General features: G+C 37.1%; 1 protein-coding gene across 43 annotated transcripts in view; it reads left to right on the top strand.

The window, feature by feature from the left end:
- ZNF438 (zinc finger protein 438) overlaps positions 1-23,458 on the top strand; it is a 213,670-nt gene that overhangs the window by 35,499 nt on the left and 154,713 nt on the right. For 41 of the 43 annotated variants that reach the window (XR_009499992.1, XR_009499991.1, XR_009499983.1 and 38 more), the window contains one exon: positions 4,896-4,951. The exons of the other annotated variants lie outside the window; for them this stretch is intronic. Coding sequence is in view for 5 of the 41 variants with exons in the window: in XM_059909590.1 (XP_059765573.1) it covers positions 4,896-4,951 (56 nt within the window). In the remaining 36 variants the exon portion in view is untranslated. The remainder of the gene's footprint in view (positions 1-4,895; positions 4,952-23,458) is intronic. 43 annotated transcript variants of the gene reach the window in all.

Raw genomic sequence — 23,458 nt, 5'->3', positions numbered from 1 at the left:
CACAAGGTCATATTGATGCTTCCAATTAAAACTCTAGACTACAGTGTATTTGAATCTTCCTTCTATAGTTCCTTTTCTCTGTGCCAAGAATCCTGGTTTTTCAAAGACATAAGTGATTATAGAATTAGAAACTCCCATAATTATTCATTTATTTTTATCCCATATTACACATGCAATAGTCTCAGAATGACAACAGTAATACTACTGAAAACATTAAAAAGCATACGTTTGCTTATACTCTCACTTTACAGCATTTAGGACTGGCAGTGTCTTCTGAGACATTGTTTGTTTAGCAAAATGAAATGTTTGCTTAGCAGCATTTTAGAGCACCTTCTCTTTCTCAGACTCCCTGCTAGAAAGGAGGAAGAGACACAACCTTGTTCTCTAAAAGCTGGGTTGTTGGGTTACGTGGTGTCATTCTGGTATAGGAAGGCATGGCCCCCAAATCTGGGTTTTTATTCTTCTTTAAAGGTACTGTTAATGATGTAATTGCATACTTCCTAAACTAAAACTGTTTCATTTTCTGCTCTTATCAGGGAGCAGCTTCCATTGGGTGGAGATGCTTGATACTTCCTAATCTCTCTTACCTAGTGTATTAGTCAGGTTGTGCAGAGAAATACAACTAGCAGGAGGTATATCTATGTATGCTATCACAGCTTTTGTGGATGCACTATAGATAGACGGATGGATAGGTAGATAGGTGGATGGATAGATAGATAGGTAGATAGAAGAATAGGGTATACTAGCTAGATAGATAGATAGGGAGAGAGAGTTAGTTTTTATGTTAAGGAACTGGCTCACATGATTGTGGGAGCTGGCAAGTGTGAAATTTGTAGAGTAGGCCAGCAGGCAGAAATTGTAGGTAAACGTTGATGATGTAGTCTTGAGTACAAAACTTGCAGGGCAGCACAGCAGACTGGAAACTCAGGCAGGTTTCTGTGTTGCAGTCTTGAGGGAGAATTGCTTCTTTCTTGGGAAAGTTCAGTCTTTGCTCTTAAGGCCTTCAACTGATTGGTTGAGGCCCACCACATTATGGAGAGTAATCTGCTTTAAAGTCAACTGATTGTAAATGTTAATCACATCCACAGACCGTCACAGAGACACATAGACTAGTGTTAGACCAAACAGCTGGGCACCATAGTCTAGCCAAGTTGACACATAAAATTAACCACCAAGGTTAGGTTAACCATTTAATTTATTGCCCAAACTGAGATTCTTTTGAGAATAAGAATTACTGAAAAATAATAAAATTGTATAATTTTATTTGTTGACTAACAGATTTATTTTTATTGTATTTTAAAAATAAGTTTATTTCTGAAACATGTTAACATATTTCCATGTTAATATTTTTTAAAAACCCAAAATATCACAACAAACATCACAACAAAATTATTTCATACTGATTTTTTTTTTTTTTTTAAATCTTCATCCTTCCTGTTTTCACATTTATTTATTTATTTATTTATTTATTTATTTATGGCTGTGTTGGGTCTTCGTTTCTGTGCGAGGGCTTTCTCCAGTTGTGGCAAGCGGGGGCCACTCTTCATCACGGTGCGCGGGCCTCTCACTATCGCGGCCTCTCTTGTTGCGGAGCACAGGCTCCAGACGCGCAGGCTCAGCAATTGTGGCTCACGGGCCCAGTTGCTCCGCGGCATGTGGGATCTTCCCAGACCAGGGCTCGAACCCGTGTCCCCTGCATTGGCAGGCAGATTCTCAACCTCTGCGCCACCAGGGAAGCCCCCATACTGATTTTTTTTCAACTTTAAAAAGACCATAAATAGAATTCTCAGTAGAAGCCCATATACATTATTTAGTTTCTTAGTCATAATTTGTCTGTAGTACTGGGTCTCTGTATGTTTCTGAAAGGAATGTAGTTTTGAAACACGGTTGTATTGTTTTTAATTGTTCCATAAAATTATAGTCTTCAAAGTTTCATTTTATGATTACTAAACTTGAAACTTGATTCTTTTCAGTAGTTACTAATTGCTGTAAATCATAATCTTTATATTTGAGAATATAATATCTGTGTAGATACTAAGGTACCTGGTAAGTTCAAAGCAAATTCTACTAAATTGAGGTCATTCTAAATTTTGATTTTTTTAGTAGTTTAACAGGAAAATATTCCAGCCCATATATTTTCATAGGTACTGTCTTTTTACTCTATTTAGAGTACCTTTATTCAGTGACATTTTTACAAGAGAAAGCTTGTCAGATAAGTTGTATTTATTTAGAAGTCTTCTGAACATTTTACCAAATTTATTTTTTTTTAATTTTTAAAATTTTTATTCATTTATTTTTGGCCGCACTGCACGGCACGCGGGATCTTAGTTGCCTGAGCAGGGTTCGAACCTGCGCCCCCTGCAGTGGAAGCGCGGAGTCTTAACCACTGGGCCGCCAGGGAAGTCCCCCATTTTACCAAATTTAGATGCTGCTAGATTGTAAGCATTTGGAAGTCCATTTCATCCTGGTACAAAGTATAAACTTATCTAAGTAAAAAAACTGGTTCTCTGTATAAATTAAATCTAAATTAAAGATTTCCAGCTGACTGAACAAAATGAAGCCAAGATTTAGAGTGCCCAGCTGAAAAAATTTCAGTGCTATTGATGATTTTACTAAGTGAGTCTTAAAAGCCTCAAAGATTTCTAAGATATGTAGCAACAAGAGAAAACAGGTACTGCCATGTTGGAGTATTTTTTTTATTCGACATTATCTTTGTCACGAGTGACAGTTTCTTTGTGTGTGTGTGTGTTTAAATATTTGTCAGTTGTGATTGCTAGACTGTCACATCTTTGGTGGATGTAATTGTGGGATGTGTTTGCTTCTACTTTGGTCATATTTTGCCATTCACGTGGTACAGTTGTGAATTATATGTGAATCACAACCATGTCCAAGTTTATTTTTGTTCCGTACTTTTTAAAATTAGTAAGACCATTGTTTTTTACTCTATGATTCTGTGCTTGACCAAAGTTTGTATTTGTGTTATCTCTGTAAAATCAAATATAGTCTATCCTCATTATTTATAGATTCCATTTTGCGAATTCTCCCTACTCACAAAAATTTATTTGTAACCCCCAAATCAGTATTCTTGGTCCTTTTGTAGTCATTTAGGGCCATTTGCCGAGGAACAGAAAATTTGGATTGCTCAACACACTTGTTCCCAGCTGAGGTAAAGCAAGGCTTTCTTCTTTCAGCTTTCAAAGTCTAAACAAGTATCCTTTTTGTGGTGCCCGCTTTTTTTTTTCTTTGTATTTTTGTGCTTCTTGTTGGTGATTTCACTGTTTACAGTGACTCCCAGGCATAGTGTATTGTATATTGTTCCTGAGTGCAGGAAGGTCGTGGCGTGTTGTATTTTACAGGGAAAATACATGTCTTAAGTAAGCTTTATTTAGGCATGAGTTGGTGCAATGGACTGGGAGTTCAATGTTAACGAATCCGTAATATATATTAAATATAGTGTCTTTATACAGAAGGACACGTAACGCGAGGTTATGTTTGACCAGTCGAAGAAGAAGTTGTAGCCGGAGGCTCCCAGGAACCCAACTCTGTTTCTCCTTTAAGAGCAGGACTTCGTTTGGTATTTGCTAATTCAGTGTTCATGGTGACCTTGTAGAACTTCGTTGCTGCGGTTAATGAAAACTGACTATAACTGCATCTTTGTTGTTGAACTTCCTAACTGAGTTTAAATAGCAGCTACAGCAATGTCAGGCATATCACATAGTACAGAAGGAACTTCCAAAAGATTTACTTTGATTCCATGAATTGGATGAAAACAATCAGCCCATTATTGGAATTAACTGATTTCTATTTAATGTATCTCTTGACACTGATAGAAAGCTGGCATCACTTAAGTGTAAAGTTCTTCTGCTAATAGAGCCAACAAAATAACAGCTGTCACTTAATTTTGAGTATGTAAACAAGATACTTTGTAATCAGAACTGAGCAAGATTAAAGACTAGTCATTTGATCCAAATGAAAAGTCATGCTTTATAGAATAATATATAAAACATTTTCTTCATCTGCTTTTCTTAAATTGGTATCTTCGAGCTAATGATACTTGGGGCAGCAGCATTGAGTATTTTTTCCACCTCCACCCAAGACTGCAGGATTTAGCTGTCCTTCGGCCTCTCCTGTCCAAGTGTGCTTCCTTTTTCTGCCCATGGTTTGGGTGCTGACCTTGAGAACGAGGTGTCAGTTATAGCCCATCCAGAGAGAGGTCTTTCACGTTTAACCACAGGTTAAATTGACAGTTGGATTCACTGCACGTGTATCTCACAGCACTCAACAAGATCAGGGCAGAGCCTGGAAGTAAACGTTCTGGCTTATTAATAACACTCTCGTTAAAAAAAATCGCTAGAAAGTGGAGAATCCAGGACAAATAATAAATTGGGGGGGGGGACACTGTGACAATGGACCTAAGTTGAGACTGTCTCAGTCAAACTGACACACATGGTCGCTTTACCAGACACGTGTCTTTTCAAAAATCTCCTAACCCCAAATTCCTGATTGCTGTTTTCCCCTCGCAAAGGCTGTGCCCTCAATGTGATTCACTTGTTTGTGACTATTTAGTAATTTCCACAGCATTATGCACATGGAAAAGAATGTGAAACATTCTTATTAGTCAGTTTTATTCATTGTGGCACTTCTTTTTTTCTAGAACATTTTCTGTTTATCTTAAAACTTGTATTAAATTTTGCATGCCTTCATTTTTAAACTAAAGACATGTAATAAATTTATGGTATTATTCTTCCTTAAATTAGTTCTTTTGTTATCTTAATAAAAATATCATACAATAATTTTAAAACTTTGGGAATGAAAGGAATACAGTTGTTAACATATATTTGATAAAAATGGATTATCTGAATAGGATTATGATAATACTTTATATTCTATTACAGGATTAAAAGGATTTACCATACATCTTATGACTCTTTAGTGGAGCCTTGGGAGATAGGTAAGTGACAAGCATTTTTTGAAGAGATATTTCTGAAACATTAAATGATTTGATCCATAGGTTCCTGACAAAGTAGGCAATGGAGTATATCTTACTTCAGTGATTTACCTCTTTTTCTCCTCAGTAAAAATAGTAGAAATACCATGTTTACATGAATGTAATGTAACATTCTCTGGTATCCAATAAATCATATTTTCCAGGGAGTCTTAGGTTTATTTTGTATAATAATTATACAGAGAGCATTGTCAATAAGAGAAACAAGTTAGGCATATTTCAAAACTTAAAGCCCTAAAAAAATCGTTAAATGCAAAGTGGTGTCCTGGATTGTATCTTAGAACTGAAAAAAGACATCAGTGAAAAAAACAGGTGAAATCCAAATAAAGTCTATAGCTTAGTTAATAGTAAATGTACCAATGTCAGTTTCTCAGTATTGACAAATGTACCATGGTAGTGTAAGATGTTAACTTTAGGTGGAATTTGGTGAAAGGAATACAGGAACTCGGTAATATCTTTGCAACTCTTCTGTAAATCTAAAATTATTCCAAAATAAAAATTTTTCTTTAAAGCCAAAAAAAATCAAGATTTATTTGAAAATTGTGGATTAGAAGTAGCTTTTCTGTGTAATTGTTTGAAAAATCAAAATAATTAATTACCTTTAGAAAAACCCAGATTCCGTGCATTAGAGATGCAGGGAAATATGTGACGATAGGTTTCAGTTTTCAGTTCGTGGGAGGCGTGGGATTTCATTTTCTTGACATTGGCCTGGCGTCCATGAACATCTCCTTGAGCTCGGTTACAGACTTGCTCTTTGATTCCTTTAAGGTACTTGTGTGTTCTTTGGTGCTTTAGTACAGCTCTTTCTGTTAACATAAGCAGGCCCCTTCCATGGTTCCCAGTGTACCGCTTTTTTTCTTTTTCTTTTCTTTTCTTTGATGTACTGTTAGAGGCAAAAAGGCCAGTGATGTGACTCAGTGGTTTGGAGTTGAGACCCTTTTAGGGTGGTTTTGTTCAGTCACACCTACTTGAGCTTCTAGGTCAGGTGCTAGACTCAGCTGGCCTATCGTTAAAGAGCCATTTCTGTAGTTGAGCTGAAATAATTGATTGCTGTCAGATAATTGAAATTCTCAGTTTCCAAAATGAACTCTGGCAGTATAACTCTTAAATTTCTATAAATATTAAAAGACTTTAAGAAGGGAGCTCTGTAGTTTGCTGAACTATTACATAACTTGTCATTAATAAAAGTAAAATAGCCCTGCTGGCCTTATAAATGGTCTCCTGCTGCTGTTGCCAACTTTAGTGATTTTAGTTAAACTTAAATTTCATAAAGGGAAATAGAAGTATATGGTAGTTAAAGGATATAGACATTTAAAACAGCGGAACCAGGCCTGAATGACTTTTGCAGGCTAATTGTTAGGCTTGGAGAGTTCTGTTTTGCTTGATGATATTTGTTCAGAATTGGTGTTGTAAATTCTATTGGCATGAGATTGATATCTTTACTTCTTAGTGATGTAGCATAATTGTGCCAACCTTGGTAGGAAAGTTTAGAAAAAGGGAGGAGCATTTTTTCAGGACAAGTTGTAATTCCATTGATCAAATTATAATCCACACATAAAATCAAGCAAAAAAGCTTTTTATTATTCTTCTGTGCTTGAAGAGCCTTGCAAGTGTTGTTTCTGGAGACGTGCTTTACCACTCAGCTGGCTGGCTGTCACTTTATGGTCACCTAAAGTATAAATGGGGGTAGCTAATAGGCACTGAGCGCTTTCTATGTACCAGGCACTTTGTTTACAGTGATCTCATTTAATCTTCACAAACACCTATGAGCTAGTTTGGAACTCCCATCATAGATGAGGCTGGAGGGTAACAGATGTCTCCAGGGCAACGCTGAAGGTGTGGGGCAGAAAGAGCCGATGGCCGCGGTGTGCAGTACCTACAGTTTAGTTCCTAATATTACCAGCTTCCAGGGAATCCTGAGTCTGCAGACACACGGTAAACTTCAGATTGCAGCAGCTCTTCTGGGTAAAAGGATGTCTGATCACACCGGGTGACCTCGAGCAGATTTCCCCCAGGGTGACGGGCCTGGAGTGGAGTCTCCTGCTCCCCGTTCCAGCCTCGCCCTGGCTCATCCTCTGGTTCCCAAGCATGTCCGTTGTTCTCTGTCACCCGATGCATTGCCGAACAGTCACTCATTGTGTGCTTCATTGATCAGCTCTGGGGAACAGGATCTCAGTGTGCCTCCTGGTCAGCGCTGGGCAACTGAACGTTGTCAGTGGGGGCGAGAACTTGGATTCAGAAGCCAGGACCCATGCCAGAGGCCAGGGGTGGGGTAATTGAGCAGCTGGCATGTGAAATGGAGCTCTCCAGACTCAGTCAGCCGGCCAGGAGGCAGAAGGAGAGTTGCACGTGACTTCGAAAGGTGGTCTTTGAAGAAGACTGTGATGGCTGGCTGTGGATTTTGTAGTTTGTAGATATAAAATACTCCCAGTTGCTTTTTGAGGAAGAATGAGAATGTTGCCAACTTACACATCATAGTGCTTGTTAAAATTGGCAGAAACCGCCCTCTCTGTAGCTTTTCCCCATCACTTCTAGCCATGTCTTTCTGTGGCTCTAAATCTCCAGTCCTTCTTATACTTGAAAGCATAAAATGCACGCAGGATTACAAACTCTCCTTCTCGGTCTCCTCTTCTTCGTGGTCTCTGACGGTTGGTGTCCTTCAGGGCTCAGTCCTTGGTTGCCTTCGCTGCTTATTCTCTATGTGATCTCATGCATCCCTCACTTTAAATACCATGTGTCCCCCCAGTTTATTTCTTTGCCTTGATCTCTCCCATGAGCTCCAGGCTCCTATCCGTCTGCCTATCCAACATCTCTATTCAGAAGCCCAATAAGCATTTCAAACTTAGCGTATGTGCAGCGGGACGCCTGGACTCTCTTCCCCAGACAAGCCCCTGCACCCTCCTCCAGCTCACTCAGTGGCCCACTCAGTTGCTCAGGCCAAAACCTAGAAGTCGTCTTTGACTTTTCTCTTTGCTTCTTAACCCACATCCAGTCTATCAGGGGGCTTAGACGTCTTCCTTTCAAAACATATCCCTTTGCTGCCATTGCCCCCACTGCTACTCTAGTATAATTATATAATGTAACTTATAGTCACCATTGTAAGTTACCTAGATGATAGTAATAGTCTCCTCACTGGCCTTCCTTATCTCTAGTCTGTGCCCCATAGAGCAGCGAAAGTGGGTTTTGTTTTGTTTTGTTTCGTTTGTTTGAGTTTTAATGTTAAACAGTTCCTGTCCTTCCCCTGTTCAGAACCCTGCAGTGGCTACCCATTACACTCAGGATAAACTTCTCACCCCGTTCTACCAGGCCCTGTGTGTTCTCCCTGCTGCCTTTTCTCCTGCCATTCTCTGCGTGCTCATGTGGCTCTATAGCCACAGTTGCTTTCTTGCTGTCCCTTAAATTCTCCAAGTCCGTTTGGAATTGGCTAAATCCCTCCTACCCCCTACCCTGTACCCTCATCCTGACCATTTCAGCTTTTAGCCTGGTGCCAGTGGAGGCAGATTTAGAGAGAAAAGTACATTTCTAAGGCTCTGTAGCACATGTAGTGGGAGAGGTCAGAGGTCACACTAGAAGTTTTGCAGTTTCGTTGTTCCAAGTTTCTGTAATTTGAATTGCTCTCAAGTGTAAGAGGGACTGGAGATGTAGAGCTGCAGAAAGACGTTGCTAGCTAGAATCGATGGGGAGAAGTTACAGAGAGAGAGGTTTCTGAGAGAACATTGAATAAGCAGTAGAAGGAATAAGTTGCTAACAGTGACATCTGCATATAAATAGACTGGGCTGCTGCAGAGGACAGTGGGTTCTTTGTCACTGACGGTGTCAACTTGAGGCTGATCAACCTCCTGGGATGTTGCAGAGGAAGATGTGCTAGGGTGGGGGAGGGGAGAGTGGTTTTTCTCCCCAGAGTTGGTCTCCCCAACTCTGAGATTATATCAGTTTTCAGAATCTTCTTTTTTCAGACGACTCCTCCTGTCTTTGTATTGGGAAGCTTTCACCCATAAATTATAAAGGTGAACTTCTAGGTGAAGTTCCCAGTATTTGACGTGAAAGAAGAGCTCCTATCAAGGTACTCAGGTGGGCCATAGTCCTCATCTAAGGCATTTCCTTGGAGGCATTTTTCTTTCTTTTCATTTTTTAATTTAAAATTTATTTAGATTGATATTAGGTTTGAAATAAACAATACACACATACACAAATTCTGTAATAGATTTTAGTTATTAAACAAAAGTGTACTGAGTCTCAGAAGTAAAGAGCAGGATATTTGGAGATGGATGGTCAGAGTTTGCTAGAAATGGAAAGTTCATCCTACTCTTATGCCAGAAGCTCTTTGAGAAGGAGTGACTGTGCTTCACTGTGTCGTTGAGGGTGATCCAGCCGTTCCCTTCTCTTCTCTTGGAAAGACAAAAATAGGATTTAAATAACAGAGAACTTTAAGTTATAAGCGCTTTTAGTTAGACCCCAGAAAGTCTATTAATGCAAATTCCAGTTTCTTATAACCACTGAACTGTGCAACTTGGAATTAGTGATATAGGAAGGAATGATTTTCAGGGACTCTGTGATACTGAAGTACTTTATATTTGATTGCTCTGGTAACTAGCGCCTAAATAATAGGATGACACATTTAAAGATCACCTGACACACCTGCCTGTAGTGCCAGGGTCCGGCCCGCCCCCGTGCATGCTGGCGCACCATGTGAAATCAGCGTTGTAATGAAGACACCGTTCTGCCTCTAAGGAAGGCCTGAACTCTGTAACATGTTTTCACCTAGAATCTCTCTGGTTTCTCTGTCTTCTCCAGGCTTCTCACTTTGCTCCCCTCTTTCCCATTAGAGCTACCTCTGTCTTTTAGATTTGACTCCTTCTTCTCTTTTTGTTTTTTTTTAACAGATATTATTTTTTTAAAACATCTTTATTGGAGTATAATGGCTCTACAATGGTGTGTTAGTTTCTGCTGTATCAAAAAGTGAATCAACTATATGTATACATATATCCCCATATCTCCTCCCTCTTGTGTCTCCCTCCCACGCTCCCTATCCCACCCTCTAGGTGGTCACAAAGCACCGAGCTGATCTCCCTGTACTATGCAGCTACTTCCCACTAGCTATTTTACATTTGCTAGTGTATATATGTCCATGCCACTCTCTCACTTCGTCCCAGCTTACCCTTCCCCCTCCCCGTGTCCTCAAGTCCATTCTCTGTGTCTGTGTCTTTATTCCTGTCCTGCACCTAGGTTCTTCAGAACCTTTTTTTTTTTTTTTTTTTTTAGATTCCATATATATGTGTTAGCATACAGTATTTGTTTTTCTCTTTCTGACTTACTTCACTCTGTAGGACAGACTCTAGGTCCATCCACCTCACTACAAATAACTCAATTTCATTTCTTTTTATGGCTGAGTAATATTCCATTATATATATGTGCCACATCTTCTTTATCCATTCATCTGTCGATGGACACTTAGGTTGCTTCCATGTCCTGGCTATTGTAAATAGAGCTGCAATGAATATTGTGGTACATGACTTTTTGAATTATGGTTTTCTCAGGGTATATGCCCAGTAGTGGGATTGCTGGGTCGTATGGTAGTTCTATTTTTAGTTTTTTAAGGAATGTCCATAGTGTTCTCCATAGTGACTTTATCAATTAACATTCCCACCAACAGTGCAAGAGGGTTCCCTTTTCTCCACACCGTCTCCAGCATTTATTGTTTGTAGATCCTTTGTATTTCTGCAGTGTCAGTTGTTACTTCTCCTTTTTCATTTCTAATTCTATTGATTTGAGTCTTCTCCCTTTTTTCTTGATGAATCTGGCTAATGGTTTATCAATTTTGTTTATCTTCTCAAAGAACTAGCTTTTAGTTTTATTGATCTTTGCTGTTGTTTCCTTCATTTCTTTTTCATTCATTTCTGATCTGATCTTTATGATTTCTTTTCTTCTGCTAACTTTGGCATTTTTTTGTTCTTCTTTCTCTAATTGATTTAGGTGTAAGGTTAGGTTGTTTATTTGAGACGTTTCTTGTTTCTTGAGGTAGGATTGTATTGCTATAAACTTCCCTCTTAGAACTGCTTTTGCTGCATGCCATAGGTTTTGGGTCATCATGTTTTCATTGTCATTTGTTTCTAGGTATTTTTTGACTTCTTCTTTGATTTCTTCAGTGATTTCTTTGTTATTAAGTAGTGTATTGTTTTGCCTCCATGTGTTTGTATTTTTTACATTTTTTTTACAGATATTTTCCTGTAATTAATATCTAGTCTCATAGCGTTGTGGTCAGAAAAGGTACTTGATACGATTTCAATTTTCTTAAATTTACCAGTGCTTGATTTGTGACCCAGGATATGATCTATCCTGGAGAATGTTCCGTGAGCACTTGAGAAGAAAGTGTATTCTGTTGTTTTTGGATGGAATGTCCTATAAATATCAATTAAGTCCATCTTGTTTAATGTATCATTTAAAGCTTGTGTTTCCTTATTTATTTTCATTTTGGATGATCTGTCCGTTGGTGAAAGTGGGGTGTTAAAGTCCCCTACTATGATTGTGTTACTGTTGATTTCCCCTTTTATGGCTGTTAGCATTTGCCTTAAGTATTGAGGTGCTCCTATGTTGGGTGCATAAATATTTACAATTGTTATATCTTCTTCTTGGATTGATCCTTTGATCATTATGTAGTGTCCTTCTTTGTCTCTTGCAATAGTCTTTATTTTAAAGTCTATTTTGTCTGATATGAGAATTGCTACTCCAGCTTTCTTTTGGTTTCCATTTGCATGGAATATCTTTTCCCATCCCCTCACTTTCAGTCTGTATGTGTCCCTAGGTCTGAAGTGGGTCTCTTGTAGACAGCATATATATGGGTCTTGTTTTTGTATCCATTCAGCTAGACTATGTCTTTTGGTTGGAACATTTAATCCATTTACATTTAAGGTAGTTATCGATATGTGTGTTCTTATTACGGTTTTCTTAATTGTTTGGGGTTTGTTATTGTAGGTCTTTTCCTTCTCTTGTGTTTCCTGCCTAGAGAAGTTCCTTTAGCATTTGTTGTAAAGCTGGTTTGGTGGTGCTGACTTCTCTTAGCTTTTGCTTGTCTGTAATGGTTTTAATTTCTCCATCAAATCTGAATGAGATCCTTGCTGGGTAGAGTAATCTTGGTTGTAGGTTTTTCTCTTTCATCACTTTAAATATGTCCTGCCACTCCCTTCTGGCTTGCAGAGTTTCTGCTGAGAAATCAGCTGTTAACCTTATGGAGATTCCCTTGTGTGTTATTTGTTGCTTTTCCCTTGCTGCTTTTAATATTTTTTCTTTGTATTTAATTTTTGTTAGTTTGATTAATATGTGTCTTGGCATGTTTCTCCTTGGATTTATCCTATATGCGACTCTCTGCGCTTCCTGGACTTGATTGACTATTTCCTTTTCCATATTACGGACATTTTCAACTATAATCTCTTCAAATATTTGACTCCTTCTTCTTGATTACCATTTTGACCTCACACAAAACTGCTGCGCTGACCTAAAACATACCATTTGGATTATGTCCTGTGTTATTCCTGTTTTGAATTGAGCCAGGGATCCTCCTAGGAGGAGAGATGGCCAGTGGTACCTTCTCAATGGTGAAGGTGACATGATCATGGCACACGTGTCATGGTTCTCAGTCTCTGGCACTGAGGCAGTTAGACTAATTTTTGCACCTGGCCTTGGCAGAAGACTAATGTATCTACACTCATTTAAAGCCAGTAATGAAATAATCAATAAAGGGAAAAGCAGTTCTCAAATGTAGTACACTTCTCTCTGTCAAATGAAAGAGGTATTTGAGCTACATACAGATGATGTTGGAAAGTTCAGGTCTTAAAATTGTATGTTAGGTCCACTCAGAGCCTCTTTATTTACTCGTTTTTCCTCTTAATAACGATAGTAAACACATACATAGCTTACTGTGTTCTGAGTGCTTTATATATTTTAGCTGATTTAGTCCTCACAGCAATCCTGTGAGGTATATATTGGGTGGGCCCAAAAGTGCCTTCAGTTTTTTAAGTAAAAATAAAAGACACGTTCTTCATTTTCACCAAGAACTTTATTGAACAACGTATTCACCCTTTTGTTCTGCTACGTTCTGCCATTTTTCAGGCAACTTCGTAATTCCATCTTCCCAAAACTTTCTATCTTTTTGAGCAAAGAACTGTTCCACGTGCCTTTTACAGTCTTCCAGAGAATTGAAATTTTTTCCATTAAGAGAATTTTGTAAAGACCGAAATAAATGGAAATCTGAAGGTTCAATGTCTGGTGATATGGTGGATGAATCAGAACTTCCCATGTGGTCTTGTGTTATCCTGATGGAAGATTATGTGTTTTCTGTTGACTAATTCTGGACACTTTTCGTCGAGTGCCACTGTCATTTGGTCTAATTGGGAGCGGTACTTGTTGGAATTAATCGTTTGGTTTTCTAGAAGGAGCTCATAATAGAGGACTCCCTTCCAATCCGACCATATAGACAATATCACATTCTCTGGGTGAAGACTGGCCTTTGGCGTGGTTGATAGTGGTTCATTTCGCTTGCCCCACGATCTCTTCTGTTCCACATTGTTGTACAGTAGCCGCTTGTCATTGCCCGTCACAATTTGTTTTAAAAATGGAACGTTTTTGGGGCTTCCCTGGTGGCGCAGTGGTTGAGAATCTGCCTGCTAATGCAGGGGACGCGGGTTCGAGCCCTGGTCTGGGAAGATCCCACATGCTGTGGAGCAACTAGGCCCGTGAGCCACAATTACTGATCCTGCGCGTCTGGAGCCTGTGCTCCGCAACAAGAGAGGCCGCGATAGTGAGAGGCCCGTGCATCGCAATGAAGAGTGGCCCCCGCTTGCCGCAACTAGAGAAAGCCCTTGCACAGAAACGAAGACCCAACACAGCCATAAATAAATAAATAAATAAAATAAATAAAATAAAATGGAACGTTTTCATTATGTTTTAAAACGTAGAGAATTGCATGCAGAAATATGGTCAAGAAGGGTTTTTTTGCTTCTGTGAGACCCAAACCTCAAAGCGATTCACGTAAGCAGGCTGGTGAAAATTATTTTCAAAGCTTGATTTGGATATTTAGAGTAAGTTGGCTATTTCCCGTGGGGTATAACGTTGATTGTTCTCAGTTAATGTCTCGATTTGATCGCTATCAACTTCAACTGGTCTCCCCCACCATGGAGCATTGTCTAATGAGAAATCTCCAGCACGAAACTTCGCAAACCACTTTTGACACGTTTGATCAGTCACAGGACCTTTTCCATACACTGCACAAATCTTTTTGTGCATTTTAGTTGCGTTTTTACCTTTCTTGAAATAATAAAGCATAATATGCCGAAAATGTTGCTTTTTTTCCCTTCCATCTTCGATATTAAAATGGCTACACAAAAATTCACCAATTTTGATGAGTCTTTTTTTAAATGCACTCTGGTATGACAGCTGTCACATACAGTCTAACAAAATTATTTCCAATGAAGTTAAAGACAACTGAGTACTACCAGAGCCATCTTACGGAAAAAAACGAATGACCCTTTTGGCCCACCCAATGTGTATATATGTATGTATGTATATGCTTAGCAAAACGCTGTGAGGACACATGCCAAATATTAACAGTTGTTATCTTCTAAGTGATAGATTTATAGATGGCATATATTTTCATCTTTATATATTTGGCCACCTCCAGTTTTCAGTAGTGAGCCTGCATAATTTTCTAGATATAGTTTATGATTATTAATGTTATTACATCTGTCAGATAACTATATACTCCAACTTAGTTCATGACAGCCTAGCCTTGGAGGAAACATTTGCTTCCTACCACCGACTTACTTCTCTTCAACCTCCCCTAAAACATCTACTCTTTTTTTTTTTTTCCTCCATAAATGTATAAGCTATTTAATGGTTTAGAGAGGCTTCATTTTAAGCCTTTACTTAGGTATCTACCAACACAAATAATGAAGCACAAGTATTTTTAAGAATAAGGGTAATGAAATAAATACCTTTTTCTATTCAATTTTTGTATATTTTTTTGTATTCAATTCCTAAAGAAAAAAGAATCTAAATAAATACCATTTATCTTGCCTCCCCCTCTTCTAGGAAGGTATGCTCAGTAGGTTTCTTAGAGGGAGATCAGTTCTCCTTTCAGCGTTTAAAGTTCAGTAACCAAATTTAAAAGTGAAGTACCTGACTCTTACTATGGAGCAGGGAAGGAAGTAGCAAGGAGACAGGATAGAAAAGCCTGATTCATTTGAAATCTCACCTTCCTAGAGAGGTGGGTGTTGGACAGAGAAAGAATTTCTGAAATCTACATAGGGGGGCTCCTGAGGATCTGCTGAACACCAAACCATGCATGCACAGGATGAAACCCCCAAAAGCTGGAAGGACATCTCATGAGAAATGAAAAATTACCAGGTCACTGTAAGATTGAGCCCTAGAGTTAAGGTTCCTCTATAGAAGCCATAAAAGAGCTTAAAACTAAGCCTCAAAAGAATCATTTTAATCCACAATAACAACTGTCTGCTAGAAATTCAATACTCTTTAAACAAATACAAGAAATCCAGCATTCAGCCACTTAAAATTCACAGTGAATTGCACCCAGTCAAACATCACTAGATAAAGAAAGGAGCAGGAGAAAAACCCCATAGCCAGGAGCCAATAGAAATAGACCCTGAAATGACAAGAGATGATAGAACTAGCAGATAGGTACTTTAAAACATCTGTTGTAAATATGGCTCAAGTACATACACATAATGAGGAATGAAATAGAAGATAGAAAAAAGAAAATATTGGAACAGCCAGAGATAAAAAAAATACAGTAACTGAAATGAAAATTTTACTAGATGGGATTAAGTGCAGATTAGATCTTTCAGGAGAAAAGGTCAGTGAACTTGAAAACATAGTGAGAATTTAACCAAAAGCATAGAGAAAAAAGGTTGAAAAAGATGAAAAGCAACTTGGTTTCCTATAGTATGATAACCATGGGCATAAGTGTAATTGTAGTCTCAGATTTTAGAGGGAGGGTGAAAGAGAAAAAAATCAATGGCTGAAATTTCCCCAAATTTGAAGAAAATATAAACCCATTGATCCAAGAAATTCAACAGAGCCCTAGCAAGACAAACAACACACACACACACACACACACACACACACACACACACACGGTACATCAAGAAAATTGCTGAAAATTAGTGATAAAGAGAGAAATGTTAAAAGCAGGCAGAGGGAATAAAAAGATATTACATACAAAGGAATAAAGTCAAGAATGGCAGCAGACTTGTCATCAGAAACTGCGCAAACCAGAATGCAATTTAATAGCAATTTTCAAGTGCTAGAAAAATTGTCAACCTAGGATTTTACAGCCAGTAAAAATACAAAATAAAGGAGAAAAAAAATAAGGGCCAAATAAGAACTTTTTAGACAAAAACTGAGATAACTCATGACCAGCAGACATACATTACAAGAAATATTAAAGGAAGTTTATTAGGCAAAAGGAAAATGATACCAGGTGGAAATTGGACTATACAAAGGGATAAAGAATGCTAGAAGTGGTTCATATGTTGATAAACAAAATGTTTTCTCCCTGTTTCAGTTTCTTTAAAACATAAATGTCTCTTTAAATAAAAAACAATGACAGTGTTTATCTAGTGAGATTTATAACGTATGTAAAAGTAAAATGTATGACATCAGTGGCTCAAAGAATGGGATGGGGAAAGGAAGCATATCATAAGGGTCTTATACATGAAGTGATATAATATTTTTTGAAGGTAGGTTGTCTTAAGCTGAAGAGAGTATTCACTTAAATAGTTAAAAAAGAGTTTTAACTAATAAGAAACCAATGGTGGATATGAAGTGAAATCCTAAAAACTAATCCAAAATAAGACAGGAAAAAAGGGGAGAAGGACCAAAACTAGATGGGACAAATAGAAAACTTGTAACAATATGGTAGAACAACATTCAACCATATCAGTAATCACATTAAACGTAAATGATCTACTCTAATCAGAAGGCAAAGATTGTCAAATTGGATAAAAAACCAAGATAACCTTCAAAATAGGTTAGAAACCAAAGGGTATAAAATGTATCCAATGTAAGCACAAAGTACGAGAAAACTGGAGTGGCTATAGTAATATCACAGTGGGCTTCATAACAAGTGATATTAAGAAGGTTAAAGAGGGACACTTCATAATAATGATAAATGGGTCAATTTGCCAAGAAGAAATAATAACCTTAAATTTAAATGAAAACAATACTACATTGTAAAAATACACAAAGCAGAAACTGATAGCACTGAAAAAAAAGAAACTGACAAATCTTCAATTGTAGTTGGAGATTTTAATACCCATATCAGTAATTGATGGAAAAAGTTGGAACATGATCAGGGAGGATATAGATGTGCTTAACAACACTGTAAAGCAACTTGACTTCACTGACATTTATAGAACATTCCACTCACCAGTAGCAGAATACGCATTCTTTTCAAGTGCACAGGGAATATCCACCAAGATAGCACTCCCCATCTTCTAATATATAAAACAAGTCTCAATTAAGTTTAAAATGATGGAAACTATGCAGAGTGTATCCTATGACCACAATATAATTAAGCTAGAAATCAATATCAGAAAGATACCTGGAAAATCCTCAACATTTGTAATTACACCACATACTTCTAACTAGCACATTGGTCAAAAAAAAGGAGGGCTGATTAAAAGATGTTTTGAAGTGAATCACAATAAAAACACATCAAAATTTCTGGGATATATGTGAAGCAGTGCTTAGGCAAATCTTTAAATGATCTAAGTGTCCATCTTAAGAAGGGAGAAAAAGATCAAATGTAAACGAAAGTAAGTAGAAGGAAGGAAATAGTAAACAAAAGAACAGAAATTGATAAAATAGAAAACAGATAAACAACAGAAATAAACAAGGAAACCAAAAGCCGGCTCCTTGAAAAAACGATTAAACCTCTAGCTATCCTAATCAAGAAAAATAAAGAGGAAACACGTTACTAAGTATAATGTCAGAATTGAAAGAGGGGACATCACTACAGATTCTACAGAAATTAAAAGCATATAGAAAGAATATTACAAGCATCTTTTGGACATAAGTTTGACGACTTTGATGAAATGGATACATTCCTTGGAAGGCACAAATTATGTAATGAAATTGACTTCGGAAGAAGGATAAAATTAGAGTAGCACCATATCTATTAAAGAAGTTATATTCCTGGTTAAAAACCTTCCCACACAAACAAACCAAACCAAAACCAAAAGAACTCCAGGCATGGAGAACTCCAGAACATGTTTTAACTGATGAATTCTATCAAACATTTGAAGGAGAAATAATTCAGAAAATAGAAGAAAAGGAAACTTCCCAACTCATTTTAGGACACTAGCATTATGCTAACTAACATCAAAACTAGGTGAAGACATTACAAGAAAAGAAAACTAGAAACAAATGTCCTGCATGAACATAGGTGAAACATTTTGTTAACAAACCATTAGTAAGTCAAATCCAGCAGGATATAAAAAAATGAGTTTATTCTAGGGATGCAAGGTTGGTTTAACATTGGAAAATTCACTAGCATAAGTTCATCACTTTAACGGAAAAAAGCTATATGATCCTGTCAGTAGTTACAGGAGAAAGCATTGGAGTACAGTCAACAGTCATTTGTGATAAAATCTGTCAGGAAACTAGAAACAGAAGAGGATTTTCTTAACCTGACAAAAGACATCTACATGTAACTTCTAGCTGAAGTCTTATTTAATGTCAAAAGATGGAGTACTTTCCTCCTAAGACAGGACACAAGGCAAGTATGCCCATCTCCTCCATATATGTATCTAATACTGTAATGGAGACCCCAGCCAGTGTAACAGGCAATAAAAAGAAACAAATGACATACACATCGGCAAGGTAGAAATAAAAGGTCTTTATTTGCAGACAACATGATCATGTATAGAGAAAATGCTAAGCAATCTCTAAAAAGCCACTAGAATTTGTCATTGAATTTAGCAAGCTTGCAGGACGCAAAGTAGATACACAAAATCAGTTGTATGTATATATACCAGCAATGAAAAATTAGAAATTGAAATTTAAAATTTATATCAAAATACAAAGGACCTATAAAAACTAAAAAATGTATTTACAAGAACAATATTGGAAGGTTTTTAGTACCTAATTTCAAGACTTCCTCTACTTTTTAAAGCTCCTCTTTAAAGCTGCGGTGATCAAGGTAGTGTTGGCCTAAGGTAAACATCTATATCAATGGAATAGAATAGAGAATCCAGAAATAGACCCACACATATATGGTCAGTTGATTTCTGACAGTTGTGCCAAGTTAATTCAATGGGGAAAGGATAGTCTTTTTTAACAAATGGTACTAGAACACGTGGATATTAAATGTAAAAACATTAACCTCAACTCTTACTTCTTCTAGATATAAAAATAACTTGAAAAGAATCATGGATCTAAATATAAAAGACTAAAACTATAAAACTTCAAGAAAAAATTACAGGAGAAAATATTCGTGAACTTGGGATAGGCAAAGATTTCTTGGGGCCCAAAAAGCATGAACCATAAAAGAAAAATTGACAAATGGGACTCCATCAAAATTTAAAACTTCTATTCTTCAAAGACATCGTTAAGAAAATGAAAAGGTGATCTTTAAACAGAGAGAACATATTCACAATACATATACCTGACAAATGACTTGTAGCCAGAATATATAAAGAACTCTTACAGCTCATTAAAAAGACAACCCAGTTAAAAATCTAGGCACAAGAAAATAATGAATGCAGCACAGGAAAAGGTGTTCAACATCATTAGACATCAGAAAAATGCAAACCAAAACAATGAGATACCATTGTATATTCATCAGAATAGCTAAAATTAAAAATTAAAAGAACAAGTGTTAGAATGGAACTTTCATATATTGCTGGTAGGAAAGTAAAACGATAAAACTGTTTAAACTGTTTGGCAGTGTGTTATAAAGTTAAACATTTACCATAACATACAACAATTTTACTACTAAATATTTACCTAAGAGAAATGATAACATATATTTACACACATACTTGTACATGAATGTCCATAGCAGCTTTATTCATAATAGCCTCAAGCTGGAAGCAACTTAAATGTCCATCAACTAGTGAATGGATGAACACATTGTGGCATATCCATGTAATAATATACTACTCAGCACTTAAAGGGAACAAAGTACTGATACATATAACAGCATGAATGAATCTCAGAAACATTATGCTGAGTTCAATAAGCCAGACACAAAAGAATACAAAGTATGATTCCATTTACTGCCCACAATTATTATACCAGAAAAGCTGCTAAAAAACCCCAAAATAAACAGATTTAATCTATAGTGACAATAAACAGACATGTTGTCTGCAGCTGAGGATGGAGTGTGATTGACCTGGATGGGGCTCAAGGGAACCTTTTGGTTTGATCAATGTGTTCTATATCTCTACAGTTTGATTAACCAGGATGGGGCTCAGGGGAAACTTTTGGTTTCATCAGTGTGTTCTATATCTCGACTATGGTGGTGATTATATGGATATATGTATATGTTTGTAAAATTCGTTTAAATGTACACATTTTACCTCAATAATGTTTTGAAAAAAATTCCAAAAATTTGAAAGTTATTTTACTAACAAAACATTAACTTCTGTCTAATGTTAGAAGACCTCTCTGGGTAAGGCTGAAACTGAGTTGACCCGAAAATTCCATTTAGATAAATCAGTATACACAATATAAATAAAAATACATGAATTAAATATCCTTAAACAAGGAAAGAAAGTAGATGAATTCTCAGTGTAGTTAGCCTATGATTTGATGTATTGGAATGGGACCCTAGCATCCTTAAAATTCATTGATGTACCTTTCTAATTTCTTTAATTGATATTTGGTAGTGTCTCTGGCACTAAGAAGAATCCAGCTAAAATGAGGTAATTAGGGCTTCCCTGGTGGCGCAGTGGTTGAGAATCTGCCTGCCAATGCAGGGGACACGGGTTCGAGCCCTGGTCTGGGAAGATCCCACATGCTGCGGAGCAACTGGGCCCGTGAGCCACAACTACTGAGCCTGCGCGTCTGGAGTCTGTGCTCCGCAACAAGAGAGGCCACGATAGTGAGAGGCCTGCGCACCGCGATGAAGAGTGGCCCCTGCTTGCCGCAATGAGAGAAAGCCCTCGCACAGAAATGAAGACCCAACACAGCCATAAATAAATAAAAATAAATAAATAAAAATTAAAAAAAAAAAAATCAGGTAATTACGTATACTCCCCTCTTGATTTTGTTTTATTGTTCTTTTCATTTTTTTAACCAGGAAGAATATGTAGAAGATACTCCAGTGTCTCTTACAATCTGTTTTTCCTATTAGGACTAGAACCCTTAGATTTTACCTGAGCGCATACGTGGCTGCTCATCTGGAAACTACATTTCTCTGCTTCTCTCGCAGCAGGGTGTGGCTTTGGACTAATGCGAGGTGACTGGTGATGTGTGTAAGGTTACCTCATTAAGGACAAGCTACCTGCCCTAGACTTTCTCTTTTCTCTTTCTGCTGCCGGGGGTGTTACATCAGGTATAGCAGCCACCTTAGGTCCGGAGATGGAAGCCATGTGGAAGCTGATAGAGTTAGCTTGGGTCCCTGAATGATCTTGTGACGCACACCTCCCCCTGCACCCCGCATTGTGACGTGAAAAAGAAAAATCTCTAACTGTGGCTACTATATTTTTGAGTCCTTTGGTTATGGTAGAAAGTTTATACCCTAATACAAAATGGAAAGCATTTAAGACTTTTAAGTTTTTCTCTGTGTACTGTTTGGCCATAGCCAGTATATTGTGGTGTGTATTCTCATCTATTTATTTATTTATTTAGGCTGCATTGGGTCTTTTTTGCCGCGCGCAGGCTTTCTCTGGTTGCGGCGAGCAGGGGCTACTCTTCGTTGCGGTGCGCGGGCTTCTCATTGTGGTGGCTTCTCTTGTTGCAGAGCACGGGCTCTAGGTGCGCAGGCTTCAGTAGTTGCAGCATGTGGGCTCAGTAGTTGTGGCATGTGGGCCCTAGAGTGCACAGGCTTCAGAAGTTGCAGCGCATAGGCTCAGTAGTTGTGGCTCACGGGCTCTAGAGTGCAGGCTCAGTAGTTGTGGCACACAGGCTTAGTTGCTCTGTGGCATGGGGAACCTTCCCAGTCCAGGGATTGAACCCATGTCCCCTCCATTGGCAGGCGGATTCTTAACCACTGCGCCACCAGGGAAGTCCCTGATATGTATTCTCAATTAAAATAATTTCTAAAATGGCATATGATTTCATGCCAAGAGTTCTCTTTGATCCAGTAGTTATTTAGAAGAGTGTTTCTCCAATTTACAAGTTACTTTTAAAATTTAGGTACTAATTAGTAATAAATTGATACACAACATTCTGCTTTTCTAATTTTTAAATGTCTTCGTGGACTAATTTATGATCAGTTTTGGTAAAGTTCCACAGACCTTTTTAAAGAATTTGCCTTCTTTGTAAGATACTAAAATATTTATTTATTATGTTGTTTAACTTTTCTATAATTATTTTTTATCTGATCTGAAAGGTTTAAATATGTAAATCAGTGATTTCTTCCATTAATTTTTCTTTATATTTCTCTCTTGTTTTGCTTTGTGTGTTCATGTATTATTAACTGTCACTATCTCAATTGAGGATTATACCTTTTATCAGGATAATATCACTTTTTTCCTAATTTATGCCTTGTGCTTTGTGTTTTAGCTGACATTAATATTGCTACTTTAGTTTATATTTCCCTATGTATCTGTGTACTTCTTATTATAGTTATCCTTTCTTTGTCATTTCTTTTAGATATGTTTTCTATAAGTGGGGCATAGTTGGATTTTTTAACCTAATGGGAGGAACCTTTGTCTTTTAACAGGTATTTTAAGTCATTTATATTTATTGTCAAAATTGATCTTTAATTGGTTTTATTTCATTGATCTTGTTTCTTTTATACAAGTCTTTTATTTTCCATTGTGTTTTGGGCTTTTTGCTATTTGATTTAAAGTTTATCTTTGTTTAATTTGGTTTTGAATTTTGCCTGCTTTGAAATCTGCTGCTGATTATTTTTAAGTTTTTTTGAAACCTTAAATCTATGTAATACCTATAATTAAGTCAAGAATGAGATGGTATCTTTTGTTTTCCCTCAGTAGGAAATGAGAAATTTAATAAAGTTTTACTTATCTGCTTCTCAGTTTTCATTGATATCTAAGATTTTTATCTCAGAATATTATTAAATTGTAATTTAAAATAATTTGTAAAATATTTTCATTAATTTTTATAGCTATAGAAATTATGAAAACCCTAAGATTGTCACAACTTTAAATAAATTACCATGTTTTCCAAGTATATATCAAAGTGAACCTTAAGAAAGTCATTAAAAATATGCTATTGTGCCATATTACATTACTTCTCATTATTTTCTTGACC

The sequence above is a fragment of the Balaenoptera ricei genome, chromosome 2 (assembly GCF_028023285.1).
Source record: "Balaenoptera ricei isolate mBalRic1 chromosome 2, mBalRic1.hap2, whole genome shotgun sequence".
In the NCBI taxonomy this organism is placed as follows: Eukaryota; Metazoa; Chordata; class Mammalia; order Artiodactyla; family Balaenopteridae; genus Balaenoptera; species Balaenoptera ricei.
Note: the sequence above shows the minus strand (reverse complement) of the source record. Positions and strands in the feature narration are given on the sequence as shown.